Source organism: Leucopleurus acutus, assembly GCF_964270905.1.
Source record: "Leucopleurus acutus genome assembly, chromosome: 16".
Taxonomy (NCBI): domain Eukaryota; kingdom Metazoa; phylum Chordata; class Mammalia; order Artiodactyla; family Delphinidae; genus Leucopleurus; species Leucopleurus acutus.
In genome coordinates, this window is record NC_139158.1 from 45,318,064 (window position 1) to 45,337,497 (window position 19,434).

The 19,434-nt window shown below is 42.8% G+C and overlaps 1 protein-coding gene across 1 annotated transcript in view; it reads left to right on the forward strand.

Annotated features, from left to right (window-relative positions):
- LOC309973637 (kinesin-like protein KIF16B) overlaps positions 1-19,434 on the forward strand; it is a 288,133-nt gene that overhangs the window by 236,980 nt on the left and 31,719 nt on the right. The window contains exon 25 of the mRNA XM_082857986.1: positions 12,760-12,843. Coding sequence (XP_082714112.1) covers positions 12,760-12,843 — 84 coding nt within the window. The remainder of the gene's footprint in view (positions 1-12,759; positions 12,844-19,434) is intronic.

Genomic DNA, 19,434 nt, shown 5'->3' on the forward strand with positions numbered 1-19,434 from the left:
ATAAAGGCCATATATGGCAAAGCTACAGCAAACATTTTCAATGGTGAAAGACTGAAACCATTTCCTCTAAGATCAGGAACAAGACAAGGATGTCCACTCTTGCCACTCTTATTCAACATAGTTTTGGAAGTCCTAGCCATGGCAATTAGAGAAGAAAAAGAAAAGGAATACAAAATGGAAAAGAAGAAGTAAAACTGTCACTGTTTGCAGTTGACATGATACTATACATAGAGAATCCTAAAGATGCCACCAGAAAACTACTAGAACTAATCAATGAATTTGGTAAAGTTGCAGGATACAAAATTAATGCACAGAAATCTCTTGCATTCCTATACACTAACAGTGAAAAGTCAGAAAGAGAAATTAAGGAAACAATCCCATTCACCACTGCAACAAAAAGAATAAAATACCTCGGAATAAACCTACCTAAGGAGGTAAAAGACCTGTACTCAGAAAACTATAAGACACTGTTGAAAGAAATCAAAGATGACACAAACAGATGGAGAGATACCATGTTCTTGGATTGAAAGAATCAGTATTGTGAAAATAACTGTACTACTCCAAGTAATCTACAGATTCAGTGCAATCCCTATCAGATTACCAATGGTAGTTTTTACAGAACTAGAACAAAAAAATTTAAAATATGTATGGAGGCACAAAAGAAAGACCCTGAATAGCCAAAGCAATCTTGAGGGAAAAAAGACGGAGCTGGAGGAATCAGACTCCCTGACTTCAGGCTATACTGCAAAGCCACAGTAATCAAGACAGTGTGGTACTGGCGCAAAAACAGAAATATAGGTCAGTGGAACAGGAGAGAAAGCCCAGAGATAAACCCACGCATCTGTGGTCAACTAATCTATGACAAAGGAGGCAAGGATATACAATGGAGAAAAGACAGTCTTTTCAATAAATGGTGCTGGGAAAGCTGGAGTGCTACATGTAAAAGAATGAAATTAGAACACTCCCTAACACCATACACAAAAATAATCGCAAAATATATTAAAGACCTAAATGTAAGACCGGACACCATAAAACTCTTAGAGGAAGACATAGGAAGAACACTCTTTGACATAAGTCACAGCAGGATCTTTTTTGACTCACTTCCTAGAGTATTGGAAATAAAAACAAAACAAAACAAACAAATGGGACTTAATGAAACTTAGAAGCTTTTTTGCAGCAAAGGAGACTATGAACAAGATGAAAAGACAATCCTCAGAATGGGAGAAAATATTTGCAAACAAATCAACGGATGAAGGATTAATCTCCAAAATATATAAACAGCTCATGAAGCTCAGTATTAAAGAAACGAACACCGCAATCCAAAAATGGGTAGAAGACTTAAATAGACGTTTCTCTAAAGAAGACATACCGATGGCCACGAGGCACATGAAAAGCTGCTCAGCATCACTAATCATTAGAGAAAAGCAAATCAAAACTACAGTGAGGTATCACCTCACACCAGTTAGAATGGGCATCATCAGAAAATCCACAAACATATGCTGGAGAGGATGTGGAGAAAAGGGAACCCTCTTACACTGTTAGTGGGAATGTAAATTGATACAGCCACTATGGAGAACAGTATGGAGGTTCCTTAGAAAACTAAAAATAGAATTACCTTATGACCCACCAGTCCCAGTACTGGGCGTATACCAGAGAAAGCCATAATTCCAAAAGACACATGCACCCCTGTGTTCATTGCAGCACTATTTACAATAGCCAGGTCATGGAAGCAACCTAAATGCCTGTCGACAGATGAATGATTAAAGAAGATGTGGTACATATATACAATGGAATATTACTCAGCCATAAAGAGGAACCAAACTGGGTCATTTGTAGAGACATGGATGGACCTAGAGACTGTCATACAGAGTGAAGTAAGTCAGAAAGAGAAAAACAAATATCGTATATTAACACATATATATGGAATCTAGAAAAATGGTGCAGATGAACCGGTTTGCAAGGCAGAAATAGAAACAAAGATGTAGAGAACAGACTTATTAACCAAACGGTCAAAGTCGGGGGTGGGGTGGTGGTGGGTTGAATCTGGAGGTTGACACTAATATGTATGTATATTAGTGTATAATATTTTATACACTATTATGTATAAATTAGTGTATAATAAAATATGTATAATATTTTATATAAAATATGTATATATTTTATATATTATGTATATATATTTTATATGTAAAATAGATAACTAATAAGAACCTGTATAAAAAAATTAAATTAAAACAATAATTGACTCATAACAAAGATAAGATTATCACATTTTATTTACTCCCACCTACCCAATTTTTAAAATTATATTTTATAAAGTCACGATATAGCACATTCTTTTATACATAAATTATGTGTAGTTTCCTTTTTTATACATAGATTATGCATGATTCTGTCCTAGTTGTGGGTTTAAGTAGAGGTGGTATTTACAGTGGTTTCTTCGTTCCTGAGATCCTTGTATCGTGCTGTCTCTTGGTTGGATATTTTTGGTCATCCTGTACGTTTTTGAAAGGTTCGCCTTGATGTGTTTTACCTGAGCTCTTATGCGCTTGGGAACGTCTGCCTGTGGACTGCACACTTTAAAGACATCTCTCTATTACTTATAAACCTCTTGGGTCACGTTTTATTTCCCTTAGCATTTTTCATTTTGCCTTGTTATTTTCTCTGCTCTATATGCCATAGGCTAACCTGTGTTTTTATTGTCTTCATGCTACTTTTGTTTCCTCTACTGGGACTTTCTACTACTGTTTTTCTTCTACTGTTTTTGTTTCTCTCGTCTCTTTCTTGAGTTCTTCTTGCTCTTTTTTTTTTTTTTTTTTGAGCATGTAGACAGTGGGGGAGGAGGGGGCAGGGGTGCAGGGTGTGGAGGCACTGGATTTCCTTTTTTCAATCAGCTTTTTTCATTTTAGAATAGTCTCAGACTGTTTTTTGCCTTTTAACATGCATTGTAATTTTTGTTGAAAGATGGTGTGTCATGTGAATGGAGCTGAAGTAGATAGGCTTTTAGCATGCAGTTTTATATTTATCTGGCTACCATATAGGCTACAATTGCCCTGGCTGTGGTGTCAGCAGCAAAAATGTCCTCAAGTGCCCTTGTTTGTGTTTCCGCTATTGTCTTTGGGTTTTCCCAGAAGCTTCTTAAATAGAGCCTGAGGCTCGCGCTTCCTTTAGCTGCAGTCCCGTTGTCTTGCGGGAGCCCTGTTGGTGTGGTGGTGGGATATGTGTGTTGGAGGGTCTGTAGGCCTGTGATTAGGTCTCAGTCTCTTAGTGAAACCTGCAGCATTCCACTCCCCCGCCCACCGAACAGTTGGGCTTTGGTAAAACCCAAAGTGGTTAGATTCTGGGAAAACAGTTTCCCTTGAGGGCAGAGCACTCTGGGTGTATTTCAGAAGGTTACCACCCCACCATCCCCGCCCCCAGCACCTTCTGCAGAACCAAAGGGATTCTTCTTCACAGTGAGAATCTGGTGGGACTTCTGGAGGTAAACGTCACAAAAGTTATGGAAAATGCAGCTCCTCTGGAGTTTTTTTAACGCTCATACTAGGCTACACTGAGCCTCCAGCAGTTCGTCGATTGCAGTTTAAAGTGTTCCTACAAAAACTGGCTGCAGTTGTGAGCTTCAGCACCAGCTAAGCCATGCTTCTGTTTCTGCCTGTCCGTCTCTCCGGATGGGGGACAGTAGTTTGCCCTGTGGCCTTAATTCTCTGATGGATCCGGGAAGAGCTCTTGATTTTCAGTTTTCTCAGTTTTTTTTTCTTGTGAGGACAGACGTCAGAACTTCTAAGCTCCTTACGTATCAGATCAGAAACCAGAAATCCTATTTGAATAGTTTTAGTTTTACAGAAAAATAATGTGAAGGTAATACAGAGTTTTCATATATCCCATACCCACTTTCCCTGTTAACAGTTCACATGAGTATAGGGCATTTGTCACCACTAGTGAACCAACGCTGATACATTATTATTATTATTATTAACTAAAGTCTGTACTTTTGAGATTTCCTTAATTTTTACCTAATGTCCTTTTTCTGTGCCAGCATCATCCCATCCAGGATACCACATTACATTCAGCCACTATGTTTCCTTAGGCCCCCTTTCGCTGTGAAAGTTTCTCAGACTTTCCTTATATTTAATGACCTTGATATTGTGAGGAATGATGGTCAGGTATTTTAGAGAATGTTCCCAATTGGGATATGCCTGTTTTTCTCATGATTAGACATTTGGGTTAGGGGGAGAAAAACCACGGAGGTAAAGTGTCATTATCATCACATCATATGAAGGACACACACACCATCAGTGTGACTTATCCCTGTTGAGATTGACCTTGATCTCCTGGCTGAGGTTTCTCCCCTGTGAGGTTCCTTGGTTCCCCCCTTTCTATACTGTTCTCTTGGGAAGGAAGGCACTGCACAGCACACATTCTGCAGAGCCCACGTTTTAGGGGTGGAGAGAGATGCCCCCACTTCCTGGAGGGTGGGGTATCTACATTAGTTACTTGGAATTCTTCTGAATGGGTGGCTTGTTTCTTCTTCCCCATTCATTTATTTACTTGTTTATTTCATCATATTTTGGGTTTTAAGGCAATACATTTTTAAAAATTTTGTTTTTCACGTTTTTCCAACTTAGGCCGTATGCAGCAGCTCTTTGCAACGGCACCTGTGTCCCTGTGACACACTCCCATCATTGTGCTTTTGGTTTTAAATACATCTTCCATCTCTTCTTTTTTTAATTTTTAAAAATTTTTAAATTTATTTATTTATTTTTGGCCGCGTTGGGTCTTCGTTGCTGTGCACGGGCTTTCTCTAGTTGCCGTGAGCAGGGGGCTACTCTTTGTTGCAGTGAGCGGGCTTCTCATTGCGGTGGCTTCTCTTGTTGCAGAGCACAAGCCATAGGCGCACAGGCTTCAGTAGTTGTGGCGCATGGGCTTAGCTGCTCCGCGGCATGTGGGATCTTCCTGGACCAGGGCTCGAACCTGTGTCCCCTGCGTTGGCAGGCGGATTCCTAACCACTGCACTACCAGGGAATCCCCAATGTGCTTTTGGTTTTGAGCACTTCCTTGATCTCTGGCACTACAAGATGCTTTGGGCTCATCTTACGTGGTCCCCATCCCAGTCCTGGAATCAGCCATTTCTCCATGAGCTGGCTCAGTTTTCTGCCCTTTTCCCCCCACTGTAGTCTCTTCTTTCAACCTGTGTATTGCTTCCTGCTTTTGGTTCTTTTTTATGTGTGTTTGTGGTTCCTTAAGACTGTGGATAATTTCTTCCCTGAGTTCTTCTTGTCTTTGGTCAGTCCTTCTTGTACCTCTTCTTTATCTGCCTTTTGCTTCTCTTTTATTCAGTATCTCCTCACCTACCCTTTTTATTCATAGTTCAGTTTCAGTTCCTTCTAATTATTTGTCATCTTTAAGTGAAATGGACTAATTTTAGGGGAAAACACCAGTGAATCACGGGGACAAGGAAGGGACAGACCCTGGGGAGGGGGAGGCAGCAAGCTACCACACGCCTAAACCTTTGCCTGGAATTTTTCTGAATTTTTTTTCCACCAGTTTTTCCCTTCGCATCGAGGCACATATTTTCTGGTGTTCGCGGGGGCAGTGGGTCACTGTCTGTGGCAGTAAAGCCAGGTGCCTGCCTCTGGCCTGTTTTCTCTGCCAACACCTTAAGCAGCTCTGGGTTCTCCCCGCACAAGCCCCTACTGCCCTCCTCTTTGCTGTGGGTTCCCCCCACCTTCTCCTTGTCCCCAGCTTTAGTCTTTAACATCAGCGTCATGCAGTACCTGGGGGCTTGGATGCCAACCCTGGTGGACAGCTTGTGACCTGTGGCCTGGAGAGGATGACAGGGAGGCTGGGCTCCCAGCGGCTGCTGGCCTGCGTGTGGGCTGCATTGGTTTCCTACTTTGGAGTCAGAGTCTTAACTTTTTTTTTTTTTTTTTTTTAATTTTTATTGGAGTATAGTTGATTTACAATGTTGTGTTAGTTTCAGGGATTGACGGGGAACTCTGCTTTTCATCTCTTGTCGTTCTTGGTGCTTTTGAAGGTGTGAAGGGATGCAAATAAAGGCTTTACTCCACCGTCTGTAACCCGAGCTGCTCCATCAGGTGTTACGGTTTGTAGAAAGATTATTTCCGCGGCAATCATATTTTTTTAACATGAGACTTTATCCGTGAAAGTTATGAGGGGGAAATGATGGGTTTTGCTCTTTATGAAAATGAAATCTTTTTACTTTTTCATGGAATGGTGTACTTGACTTTATGATGTCACTGCTTGCCAAAATGACCCGTATATTCAGTACAATCCCGATAAAAAATCCCAACATACTTTTCGGGTAGAAACTAGCAAGCTGGTTCTGACAGAAAATGAAATCTTATAAAAAGAAAGAAAATGATTTTTTCCTCATTATTGAGTCCCAAGTATCTTGATCATTTTTATATAAATCAGAAATATTTATCTGAGTTCCTTTAGAATTGAGTAGGTGTGAGGAATATGGAACTTCAGGAACTTTAATTTTTAGAAATGTAGGACACTGTATTTCCTTTGTCAGAGGTTACAAAGGAAATCAAAGAGGAATCTCTCCTCCACCCACGGATGCCTTCTACTGTTCCTGACAGCATTTCTCATGGAAATCAGATCTCGACCATCTGCTAGATTCAAAAATGAAGCGATAAAAATGAAAAAAAATTTAACTAAAAAGAACTTGAGAAGAAATGTAAATGTGCAAATTATATCGATTTTATTTTCAATTTGCTGTTAGGTTAGGAAGCCAAACAAACAAACAATAGATGTCAGTGTATGTAGGGCATGAGGGGAAAAGTCAGGGACAGTCACCCCCTCTCTGAGCCTCTCTTGTATTCTTAATTTGTTGGAAATATTACTTTTCAGACAGCAGCGCTTTCTGCAAAATAGAAGAGATCTTTCCCTTTTTTTGGCTCTCCAGGCACATTATTTGTCCTGACCAGTGGCTCTTTCTATCTTGGTAAATTGTACGTTTTTAAAAACATATGGGCAGTTTAAATAATTCACAATCCGGAAATGAACCCTACAGAGGATTGCTTTTGCTGTTCTGTTTCAAAATAAATGAGGTGGTCACGTTGTACCTGGGGAGAGAAAAAGTTCAGGCCTCTCTTCTACCCCAGATTTCTAAACCCTTCTAAGGATTTATATAATAGTGAAGATGTAAAGGATTATAAGGATTTTATAGTAAGAATGAAGCAGCAGTTCCTGTGCTCTTTAATCCAAGTAAAGACTATGATGGCCTTTTTTTTTTCTCTTTTCAAAAGACAGGCTGTTGTTGAGAGTAGCAACCTAATCCCTTCTGTGTCAACAACTATTGGCCCCTAAATGGCTTCCGTGCCACCTGTACTGTTACTGTTTCCCCAACTCCTTGGCTATTTTAGTGTTGCATTTTTAAAATATAAGATATTTCTAGTTCTGTTTTATTTTTCAGTGCTTGAACATTCTTTTGAAAGAATATTGGTTTAGATGTAGCCAATCAACAATCCCTCAACTGAGAATATTTACCCTTGGCGGGTAAAAGCAGCTGGGAATTTATCTTCGGCCTAGCGGTCATTTAAAAATGTCAGAAGTGGGCTCCCCTGGTGGCGCAGTGGTTGAGAGTCCGCCTGCCGATGCAGGGGACACGGGTTCGTGCCCCGGTCCGGGAAGATCCCACATGCCGCGGAGCGGCTGGGCCCGCGAGCCATGGCCGCTGAGCCTGCGTGTCCGGAGCCTGTGCTCCGCGACGGGAGAGGCCCACGTACCACAAAAAAAAAAAAAAAAAAAAAAAAAAAAAAATGTCAGAAGTTTTGTGCTCACTTTGGCAGCACATATACTAAAATTAGAACAATACAGAGAAGATTAGCATGGCCCCTGTGCAAGGATGACACGCAAATTAGTGAAGCATTCCATATTTTTAAAATGGGCAGAAGACCTAAATAGACATTTCTCCAAAGAAGGTATACAGATTGCCAACAAACACATGAAAGGATGCTCAACTAATCATTAGAGAAATGCAAATCAAAACTACAGTGAGGGGCTTCCCTGGTGGCGCAGTGGTTAAGAGTCCGCCTGCCGATGCAGGGGACACAGGTTTGTGTCCCGGTCCGGTAAGATCCCACATGCCGCGGAGCAGCTGGGCCCGTGAGCCATGGCCGCTGAGCCTGTGCGTCCAGAGCCTGTGTTCCGCAACGGGAGAGGCCCCAACAGTGAGAGGCCCCTGTACCGGAAAAAAAAAAAACAAAACTACGGTGAGGTATTACCTCACACCAATCAGAATGGCCATCATCAAAAAATCTAGAAACAATAAATGCTGGAGAGGGTGTGGAGAAAAGGGAACCCTCTTGCACTGTTGGTGGGAATGTACATTGATACAGCCACTGTGGAGAACAGTATGGAAGTTCCTTAAAAAACTACAAATAGAACTACCATATGACCCAGCAATCCCACTACTGGGCATATACCCTGAGAAAACCATAATTCAAGAAGAGTCATGTACCAAAATGTTCACTGCAGCTCTATTTACAGTAGTCAGGACATGGAAGCAACCTAAGTGTCCATCGACAGATGAATGGATAAAGAAGATGTGGCACATATATACAATGGAATATTACTCAGCGATAAAAAGAAATGAAATTGAGTTATTTGTAGTGAGGTGGATGGACTTGGAGACTGTCATACAGAGTGAAGTAAGTCAGAAAGAGAAAAATAAATACCATATGCTAAGACATATATATTGAATCTAAAAAAAAAAATGGTTCTGAACAACCTAGGGGCAAGACAGGAATAAAGATGTAGACGTAGAGAATGGACTAGAGGACTCGGGAGGGGGAAGGGTAAGCTGGGACGAATTGAGAGAGTGGCATGGACATATATACACTACCAAGTGTAAAATGGATAGCTAGTGGGAAGCAGCTGCATAGCACAGGGAGATCAGCTCGGTGCTTTGTGACCACCTAGAGGGGTGGGATAGGGAGGGTGGGAGGGAGACGCAAGAGGGAGGGGATATGGGGATATATGTATATGTATAGCTGATTCACTTTGTTATACAGCAGAAACTAACACACCATTGTAAAGCAATTATACTCCAATAAAGATGTTTAAATTAAAATGTCAGAAGTTTTATAAGGGGTTTAACCTTGTGGAATTGCTGATATTCAACCATTTTTAACTTCAAAACTGGCAATTTCATCTCATTCAACCTAAGAGCTTACAGATAGCGAAGCCTAAACAGCACTGTCAAGATTCTCTAAAAAGGAGAAATGGAGGTAGTTTCCATTCTGTCAGAGGGAAGAGGTTGGAAAGCCGTTTCTGATGTAAATATAATTATTTTAATGGAGGCAATACCTTGCCTCACGCCCTTACCTTTCTCCTTCAGTTTGTTCATGTCCCAGCCCCATCAAAAGGACATGGACCCTGTTGCGTGCATTTATCATGAATCACGTGGGAACTTCTGTTCCCGTTCCTTCTCTCCCTCCCTCCAACACTTCACCTCCATCCTTCTTATGTTTTATTTTGTGAGGAGTCAGTTGACAGGAGCTAATAATCCCAGGACAGACTTCCCAGGACCCTGCCTCCAGACCATCCCGTTCCTGTTTTCCCCACCGTGGTCACTGACCCCTGTCACTTTCCTGTTCCCTTGTTGGTGCAGGTCCTCAGTGAGGTTTGTTGACAGCTCCTGGTGGGCCTGTTGACTACTGCCAGCAGCTGTCCATCATTTTCCTGGTTAATACACACTGGGAAGGGTCCTAGGTTCTCAAGGACTTCAGAAGGGTCTTCCACACTCTGCGGACACACTTTATGGCCTTGTTATGAAAGCCTAGAGTCAGTCCTGGTTCCTCGTCTTGACTCAGCCACCCCATGACTTGGAACCATTCTAAGTCACTGACCTCTGACCCTGTGTTTCCTTATCTCTGAAGTTAAATTGTTGAATATTATAGTCCTATGATTATGTGCCTCAGTGCCATTTAAGGTTGCCCTTTTCTTCCTAAAATCTGTATTATAGATAATTTATACACAGTTATTTCACAGGGTGGATCGTTGTAGCACAAGATACTAGCCTCCATCCCAGGGTGGAGTACATACTACCATTGACTACGAGGAAATTTAAATGCTTGCTTCCCACCTAGTTCAGCTGCCAGAGGGTCCTTTCAGTGCACCAGTTCCGAGCGAGCATGCAAGTATGACTGTAAATTTCCCCCGACAGAAACCACGTCACCTCATCAGCCACATAAGAAAATGACAAAACAACCAACTGTGAAAGCATGCTTGCCAAGCCTTCAGCATCACTGCATTTGGTGGGGGAACACATTTGTACAAGATGAAGTCGAGGCTGGACGAAGCCCAAAAGACACGTTCTGGGTACCTGTCTTCTCTAACCTGCAGCATATGGGAAATGTGTTCATGCCAGTGAAGTTAGGGTTCCAGAAGCCCCTTTGCTCCCTGAAGCCACATCACCATTCCAGGGATGGGGAGAGGGAACCAGGGATGTGGCATGCTGCGTTCTTAGTAATTACCAGATCTCTAGTAAATAGTAAGAGTAGCTAAGGCCCATTTGGCATTGCTTCACTAAATCTTCACAGATAACCGGTAACGTTTACTACCATTGCCTGTGTTTTTTTTTTCAGCAGAGAATACTCAGGCTCAGAGAAACAAAGTAGTTAGCTAGTTAGTGGTCAAGATTCAAACTAGGTCTGTCTTACTTCGGTGCCCATGGCCTTTCACTTTACCTTGAACAGATTTTAAAGTTGCCTGTAAGCAACCAGATTGGAACATTGGTGAGAGAAGGAGAAGGAGGTCCCACACCCCACGCACTCCAAGGTTTGGGGTAGAAAGAGCACTTGAGTTTGAAAGGAGCAAACCTCTGACTTCCACTGATTTTGAAAAAGGGCTCTAAAGTCATCAAAGACACCTCGAAGAGAGGGAAAAGGAAGAATGACTCTTAATAAGAAAAAGGCATATCCCAATAAAAAATGGCCCAAAGAGTTGAACAGACACTTCCCCCAGATGAGTAACCAGATGGTCAATGAGCACGTGAAAAGGTGCTCGACATCATGGCTCATTAGGAAAATGCAAATCTGAACCACAGTAGAAATCACGGCATACCCAGCAACATTGCCAGGATGAAAAAGACCACAGCACCGGGCGCTGGTGAGGATCTGAAGCCGCTGCGTCTCTCAGTCACTGCTGGTGGGAGTGTTGGTGGTAAAACTGCTTTGGGAAACCATTTGATAACTTCAGGTACAGCTGGACACTTGCATTCCATATGACCTAGCATTTTCACCCTTCAGACTATGACCAGCAGGAATCCCTACATATGTTCATAGGAAACATATGGAAAACCTATAGGAAAATGTTCATAACAGCACAATGCCTAAGGGCCAGACAGTGGAAACTAGCCAAAAGCCCAATAGCCAGAGACTGAACAGACCGGTGGTGGAATGTTCACATGGTGGGATGCTGTAGCCACAGGAATGAGCAAACTGTTGCTACACATGGCAACATGGGTGGACCTCGCACACATGAGGTAGAGCGATGACGGTGGACACAAAAGGGTTCGTGCCATATGATGAAGCTGAAAAATGGGGAAAACTAAACGATGCTGTTAGAAGTCAGGCTAGTGCCAGCCTTTTACAAGGCAGGAGGGGAGTGCCAGGGGTTCCTGGGCGGCCAGGGGGTGTTCTCTTTTGATCTGGGTGGTGGTTACAGTGTGTTGAGATGTTGAAAATTCACCAATTGTTCACTTAGGATATGTGCATTTTGCTGTATGTATATTCTCCTTTAGTACCAAGTTTTCCAAGTCCTATACATACAGATGTTAGTTCTTAATTTTTGATTCCCACTGTGGCAATATAAATTTAAGTCAGCCAAGCTTTCCATATGTATAAAGTAGGAATTTTGTGGCACATTGTGACCTATATTGTGGGAGAAATATTCTTTTTTTTTTTTTTTCTTGATAACTCTTGACCTCTCAGTGTGTCTGAACCCGACAGGGCGAGGAAGGAAGGAAATAGTGAATTTCATCAACACCAGCGATCATTGCTGCTCAGCGTTCATTCAACCAAATCCACGCGAGCTGGTCAGGTTTCTGGCAGATTATAGAGCTCTTTCTTCCCTTGGAGTCTATAAGAAAACTTACCTTTTCATTATGATTTCTATACTTCCAAGAAAAGAAGCGTAAGGAAAATACCTATGAAATTCCAAGACCTGGCTACAGCCAGTTCTAAACCTTTATTCTCTAGGAGACAAGGAGAAAAGATTGAAAGAGAAGCCTTTTCACATGGGCCATCTGCATTTGCAGTAGTAGCTGAGAAAAGGCAATATGGAAAGTTTACAGAACTCTTTTACAAAATGTTCAGGTAGTATGCTTGTTGAGTTTTCAAATTCTTATGTCAACACAAATATAATTGAATTCTAGTATTAGAAGGGGACTAAAAGAAGAACAAACTTGTGTTTTAAAAAATAAAACATGTGAAACACCACCTGGCAAAGAGTCTACTATGTCTTCTGGGACAAAACACTGAGACTCAAGTCTGGCCTTCCTTTGAGGCCCCATCATCCTGCCTCTCGGGTGACCCTTGTGGAGCCTTGCCTGGTCTGTTCAAGGTCACACGGTTGGTGGCTAAGCAAGGCAGGCCCTACCATCTTTAAACTTCCAACCTCTTTCTCTCCCCCCCCCCACCATGATAGAGATTCCAAATAATGGATTAATAATAGCCCGAAGTTCACAGGTGTGATATTAATGCCTCTCTTATAAAATATGTATTTCAGCTCGCGACTCTTGAATTCCCTCCAAAGAAACTATTTGGAAACAAGGATGAACGTGTGATTGCTGAGAGGCGAAGTCAGTTAGAGGTAACAGAATTAAGCTTTTCTTTCTCTGTGTGCAGAAAGTTTGCCATCTGATTGACCAGTGAGAATTCTTCCTCCTAAACACTTAACTCTTGTTCACGGATGGAGAGATGCTGCTTCATGAACACAGGAGGTGGCAGCAGCAGATTGTAAAGTAATGAGATCAGTTTATTTAAAATATAAGTCCTTCCCCCCACCCCCAACAGAGCGTTTTCCTGGGTTTTGAGGAGATACATTTATACCAAGGGTTAGGAAGCAGGTTGTGGGTGAGAACTGAATATTCACGTAGACAGATGGTACACAATGCAGGCTGGGGGTAAGAAGCTTGCTGCCAAAAACTTGAATTAATTAACTGAAGATTTGTAGTATTGCATCGTTGTTACTTTTTCAAGGTGGCTGGAAGCAAAAAGACACATACCCATTTTAGTCATGGTTAGGTTTTGTTGGACTTATTTTAACTTCGTCTTCTGAGCCAGCTCCGTGGAGAGCTTTGGTTCAACACAACTGTTGTTTTTCTGACTGCCTCCCTGCTGGCATGCACTGTTGACTGCTCCGTAGAGCTTGTATTGCTTTGCAGGCTAGAGCTGCTTATTTGGTTGGCATCTGATGCTACCGAGGCAGAGTGTGCTGAGGCATGGTCGCAGGTAACCCTCGGGCATGGGCTGCCCTCTTGCTGCTGTGAGCCACTGAGGCAGGCAGGATAAAATTACAAATAGCTCACTCCAGTCAGCAAGCTTCCTGGGGCCTCGCAAAGTCCCCTCTGCTACTCTTTTAAGAGGAAGAAGAAGAAGACGTATTGCAAATGAAATCAAATAAGAGGAGGCCTGAGACAGCCCTTTCTGAATTGTGAAAGTCTCCGTAAAACGGCGGTATTTTTCTCATTCCTGGAGACAGCCAGTTTGAAATGGCTGCCCATGGAGTCCAGTGAATACCAGTGAACCAAGCCTTAGGGAAACCTCCAGAGACTGGAGGTTGCAGTGAGAGCAAAAGGGGGGAGTGGGGACCGTGGAGAAATTGAAGACTAGGAGATTGTGGTCCACGAGGGGCATTTTAGAGACTTGAGATCCTCAGTATAGAAGTGATCTGAGGAAAGAAGAGTTTCAGGGTGTGGCCATGCTTACAGGCCTGTGAGTTAAACTATAGAATTACACCTTTGAAAGGGTGCTGGAACTATTATGACTGAAGTTTGGATGGGTCGTTGCAGGGCTCTAAAAATCAGCCTATGAGGTGGTATGACCCTGATACCCAACTGAAGAGCTTACATTCAAGGGAAAGGTTATCGTGGTGAGCCTGCTTGACCAAGTTCTCTTAAAGGTTTAACTGTATCATACAAACAATTTAAAACAGTAGAACTAGTGATGGTTTTCTTTCCGGAACCCTTACCTGCGTCAGTAATCCAGACTTGTCTTTAATGGAAACGTGCAGAACGACAGTGTATAAAAACAAGTTTGTAAACTAACAGGAAGTAGCTGTTGTCATCCCTACTTACTCAGGGCTCTAATTAAATGCACATGGTGCCAGCCGTGCCCCACAGATTGGGCGTTTGTGTGCTGTGCGTTTGTGAGCCCTGCTCTTGGGGACTCTTGTCTTTCCACTCCAGCTTCCAGAGTCAGAGCAAAGCTCAGGGCACCTTTTCATTCTTGGTACTTTCAGGTGGAACCCATGTTTGCTTTTTCAGGATCTCCTGCTTAATCACTTAGCCCTGCCGAGCCATCAGCTGTTGACAAACAGAGTTTTATGTCAACATCTCCGCGGATACAAGCATCCCTCCCATTGCCCGTGACTGTGGTTTATCTGTGGCATTAACCCATAAGGAATGGATTCCCCACAGCTTGTGGAAATAGAGGGGCTTACATTTTAAATTAAGTGTATTTCGTCTCATGTTGACTGTGAAATCTTAGAATATTATGTTCTTGTCAAGGAGAGAGTGTAATTCAGCTTCACTTTACTGGAAAGTTAACCTGACATTCTTGAGTTGATTTCCTGCAACTATTATGATTTTTATTTTCAAGCTAACACCAAGAGTCACTGATTTAGTGCATTTTCATGTGAAAATTAACATTTATTGTCCCTGAACTTCCTATTTAATTCAATATACATTTATTTAATTCCTGATACATGCTGGGGACAGTGCTCGGTGTTATATAGAATATCAAGGTGAATGAGACACTTCTTGCCCTCAAAGAGCATATGTTTACATTGCTGTATGAAACTCTACCTGGAGGTATAGTTAAATACATAGGCGTGTACAGAAAGGTGGATTTCAGTAGGACACATTTGTACTGGCACACACCAATATACGTAGTGTTTGCGCCAAAGGAATTATCCGCTGATTTTTAAAATCCAGAAACACAGCTTTACAAACCTCCTCACGCCGACTGAGCTGCATAGAGCAGTGTTGTAAGCAAGCATCCAGTTGCGTTTCGATCTTCCTTGCTATTAAAATAGCTGCAAGATTTGGACCTTGTGTTTGAGTTTATCAACAAAAAGTGTCAAATGTTTTCACATGAAAGACATAGATACCTACTTTCTAACTTATATAAGGTTAAATCCTATTTATAAAATGTTAAAATAATTATTCTAAAAATGATGGGTAACAACAGAAATTTCTGCCTGTCACGAGATGTTCTAGAGATTAGTTTTATCACTGCAGAGAGAGGAATATTAGTGGTGTGTGTGGTGGTAGCCGTGTGGGGTTGGGGTGTGTAGCACCAGGAAGAGGCAGCAGTGAGTCAGGACGTGGTGATGCTCAGTGGCGAAGTGTACATTTGGCCTCCAGAACTCACTCTTATTGATAAACGTGTATAGGCTCCACCCACAAAGAGTTACCAGGACCACTGTAGCTTATAACCCGGAGCCAGGTTTTCCAGAATCTGGCCTGTTACTGCTTTGCATCTCATGCCCAAATGCCGCCAAGCACTTTTGCTCCACAAGAGCCAGAGTCTCTGGAGGTTTCTAACGTGGGCGGAACCCCCTGTTGCTGCCATCCCAGCCCCGCTGGAACCGTTCAGTGTAAATGTGCACATCGTGGGCAGACCCTGCTCTCGGGCAGCCAGAGGGTTCCGATAGCGGCTCTCCCCATGTGTGACACGGTGCTCAGCTCCTCCAAGCCCTTCTTGTAACGCGGACGACAGCCCAGCAGAAAAGGCTGTGGAGGTAACAGGAAATGATCACATCAGTCTCTGTCTGATGAGTTACGTGGAGCAGAAGGGTGCTTGTTACTGTACTTGAAGCCAGATACCATTACCATCAGGTTGAACCTGTCATTGTCATAGGTCAAAAATGGTGGAATATTGGCAATTCCGTAGGCTTTCACATAGTACTACTGCCGTCTCACATTTACTGGGTGTCTGCTGAGTGCCAGGCATGAGTGAAAGGCTTGATATATCATGCCATTTACTCCTCCAGCCAGCTTTTGAGGTGACTTCTATTATTGTCTCCATTTTACAGGTGAGAAAGTTAAGTCTTGGGGAGGATAAAGAAGGTCATGTAGCCAGTGAGTGGCAAAGCCTCAGTCTATACTAGAGTGTCTTTCAGGGCAGCCTCCTTCTCTTAATCCTCAGCACACTCTGAGCTCGAGATACAGCTGGGTCTTCTGCACACTTTGTTCTGGAATGTCCATGAGATTTCACCTCCACTTCTTTTAAGATTCTTGGTACTTTCTTGCTTGTATCAAAAGGTATGTTTATGTCTCAGATCTCCCCTATTATACTGTTCAGTTACTTGAAGGCAACAGAATCAACGTCTAACTGAATTCTTCATCTCCCATGATATTTCACACGTGCTTCACATTCACTGTATTATTCACTGAATTCTCAGAAAATCTGCCGATATTAGCCTTAAGTAGATTGAGTTTTTTGTTTTGTTTTTGTTGATTGACGAGAGGTGCATTTTGGGTCACTAATTTCAGAGAATGTTATCATCTACTTGGAAACATTTCTGCTAATCATCTCAGTAGTCTGTCATTTCAAGGAGTAACTGTAATTAATGAAAACAAGTGAAATCCTCTAATAAAACAGTAAAGCTTTCAAGAATAAAACCACTACCTTTAGGTGTAAGAACCTGAGAAGTTTCTCGGACGTTTTCTTGAACGTACTAGAGCAGGCAGCAGCCCAAGATCACTTCTTCCCCATTTTCAAGTCACTGGCTAGAGCATTATTAAGATGGATAAAGATAGTGTGGAAGCTTAGAGCATGGGCCTGGGGCACTTCATCCTGGTCTCGAATCCTGGCTTTGTTCCTTTGGAGTTAATGTCACTGTCAGTGTCCTTTATCACTGACAAATGAAGACAAATAATACCACCATCTTCCAGGAGTTGACCTGAGGGTTAAATGAGATCATGGACATCACACGGCCTCTGGTACAGAGGGAAGCACTCCGAAATGTTAGGTGGTACCATGGTGAATGAAAGCGGTGGTGGTGACGAGGACAGTTGGCCACAGTGATGGCACCTTCCAGCACGTTTCAGATCTGCTTTAAGAGCCAGGGGAGGACAAAAGAATGCCCCCCACCTGCAGTCATGAAGTGTAGCAATGTGAGCACCCCAGTTTGTTACATCTACTTGCAAAATCAATTTCTGAGGACAAAGACACTAAGATTATGTGACTGTTCTTATGGTGATACCTGGAAGATACCAGGAATCTCATGGTGTAACCCCACCCTTTCTTTCACCCTGTAAAATTGTCATCTGAAATGTAGAAATGCTTTCTGATGATTGAATCACCGTTGAGCTACTATCCAGTGTGAGAAAGATGAGAGGCCTAGGATCATTACGAAATGAGCACAGTTCCTCTGCGTTTACATAGCTGTTGTTCACAGCCGGTCGGCTCTCTTTGCATGTCTCCCGAGTCGCTGACAGTGAGGCTGCCCACTGTGGCGTCCCCAGCATGCCTGATGTACCCCAAGCCTCTGCCTGACAAATAGTGCGTTTCGGCCAGTGACCCCCAGACATACACCTACTTTTTTAACAGTATGTTAGATTTATTAATTCCCTGCCCTGAGAAAGAACAGATACCATGGGAAGCAGGGGGCATCTCAGCAAGGTGTTACCAAGACCTTATGATAGGACTTGGCCCTGGGTTAGGTGATTCAGGGCAGAGGGCAAGCAAGCGGACTTTGCTCTGGATTGGATGTTGGGCTATTTCTCTGATTGGGTGTCTTAATAATTCTTATCTGGAAGGCAAGAAGAACAGAGTGAGGTTAAAACTATGATTGATAAGAAACACAGCAGTCATCCTGTTAGCCAGAGGAGGGGGGTATTTGATCATTTTCATGGTTTGTACAGTATTCATGTTTTTGTGTTCAGACATGATTGTGGAGTGTTTTCTGGTTTTTGTTTTTCTTTCTGTCTTGCTCGTGGTCACAGAGTAGCCTCACCTGGTCTTGGTGTCCTTTGGAGCTGTCTGCCCTTGACGGGAGAATACCGAGCTTAGCTGTGAGCACCCGTCCGGCCCTCAGCTGCGTCTCATCACTTTTCCTTACAATAGAGAGATGCCCAGAGCTCACAGGTGTCGTCTTTTCTAACGTGAACTAAATGAGGAGTTGTTTTCAAAATAAAAGTCTTGGTGGTTCCCATGCCTTACCTGCCTTACAGCGTGGGTGTTATGGCGGCCGCCGTAGTGCTACGTCCCCCTGCCCAGCACCAGGGGCCACTTCCCTGCACAGCCCAGCTTTTCTGACTAACAGCAGTGTCTGCTTCTGTTGATACTTCAGTTTTACGTTACTTTCAAACCTTTGATTTCCAACAATAGAATCATTTTGGTTTAGACACTGTATAGGTTGAATCCTTTCAGTTTCACAATACATTTCAGGAGGTGAAAATCCTTGCATCTTCTCACTCGTTCGGCTACCTGAAAGGTACCTGGCAATTCTGTGCTTAATTGAACATTCTTTCCATCTACTCTCTGCTGATCTTACAGAACGGATAATGGCGGAACCATTACCAAAGTAGGCAGAGAGTGAAAAATACCTCATGGGAAGAACTGTTTCCCTCCTCATTTATGTTTTTATGTATTTTACCTTTTCTGGTTGTATGGTCATTCGTATTAGCAGTGACTGTTGTCTGTGATTTGTTGATCACAGAGCATTTCTGAAGGGGGTTACGTGGCTGTCGCTGTGTGGGAGGAGACTGAGCTGGACTTTGGGGGCTGTTTCATCGCGGTGCTTCGTGAAGTCAGAGGGGCTAAAATTGCTGTGATCTGGCCTGAAGATTTGGGAAGGAGATGGGAAACTCCATGTGCTATTGGAATAATGCAGAAGGTTCTAGAGTCAGACCTGCACTTGCAACCCAGCTCTGTGCGACTACTCCAGTGTCCTGTGACCTTAGTTCCCTCCCTAAACTTTAGTTCCTTACTTGTTAAATGGCAGAAATCGTATCTGCTCCATGGAATTGTTAGAATTACATGATGAAGTGTGTACACTGTAAGTAATGGAATTGTTAGAATTACATGATGAAGTGTGTACACTGTGAGTAAGCGGTGCTGTGAGGGGGAGGAAGTCTGGGAAAGAATGAACTCCAGAGGCAAAGTGCCCATCAAGAAATCATTTTACACAACAGAAGTCCTTCCATATCAGTGTAAGTTGGCACTTTATGGT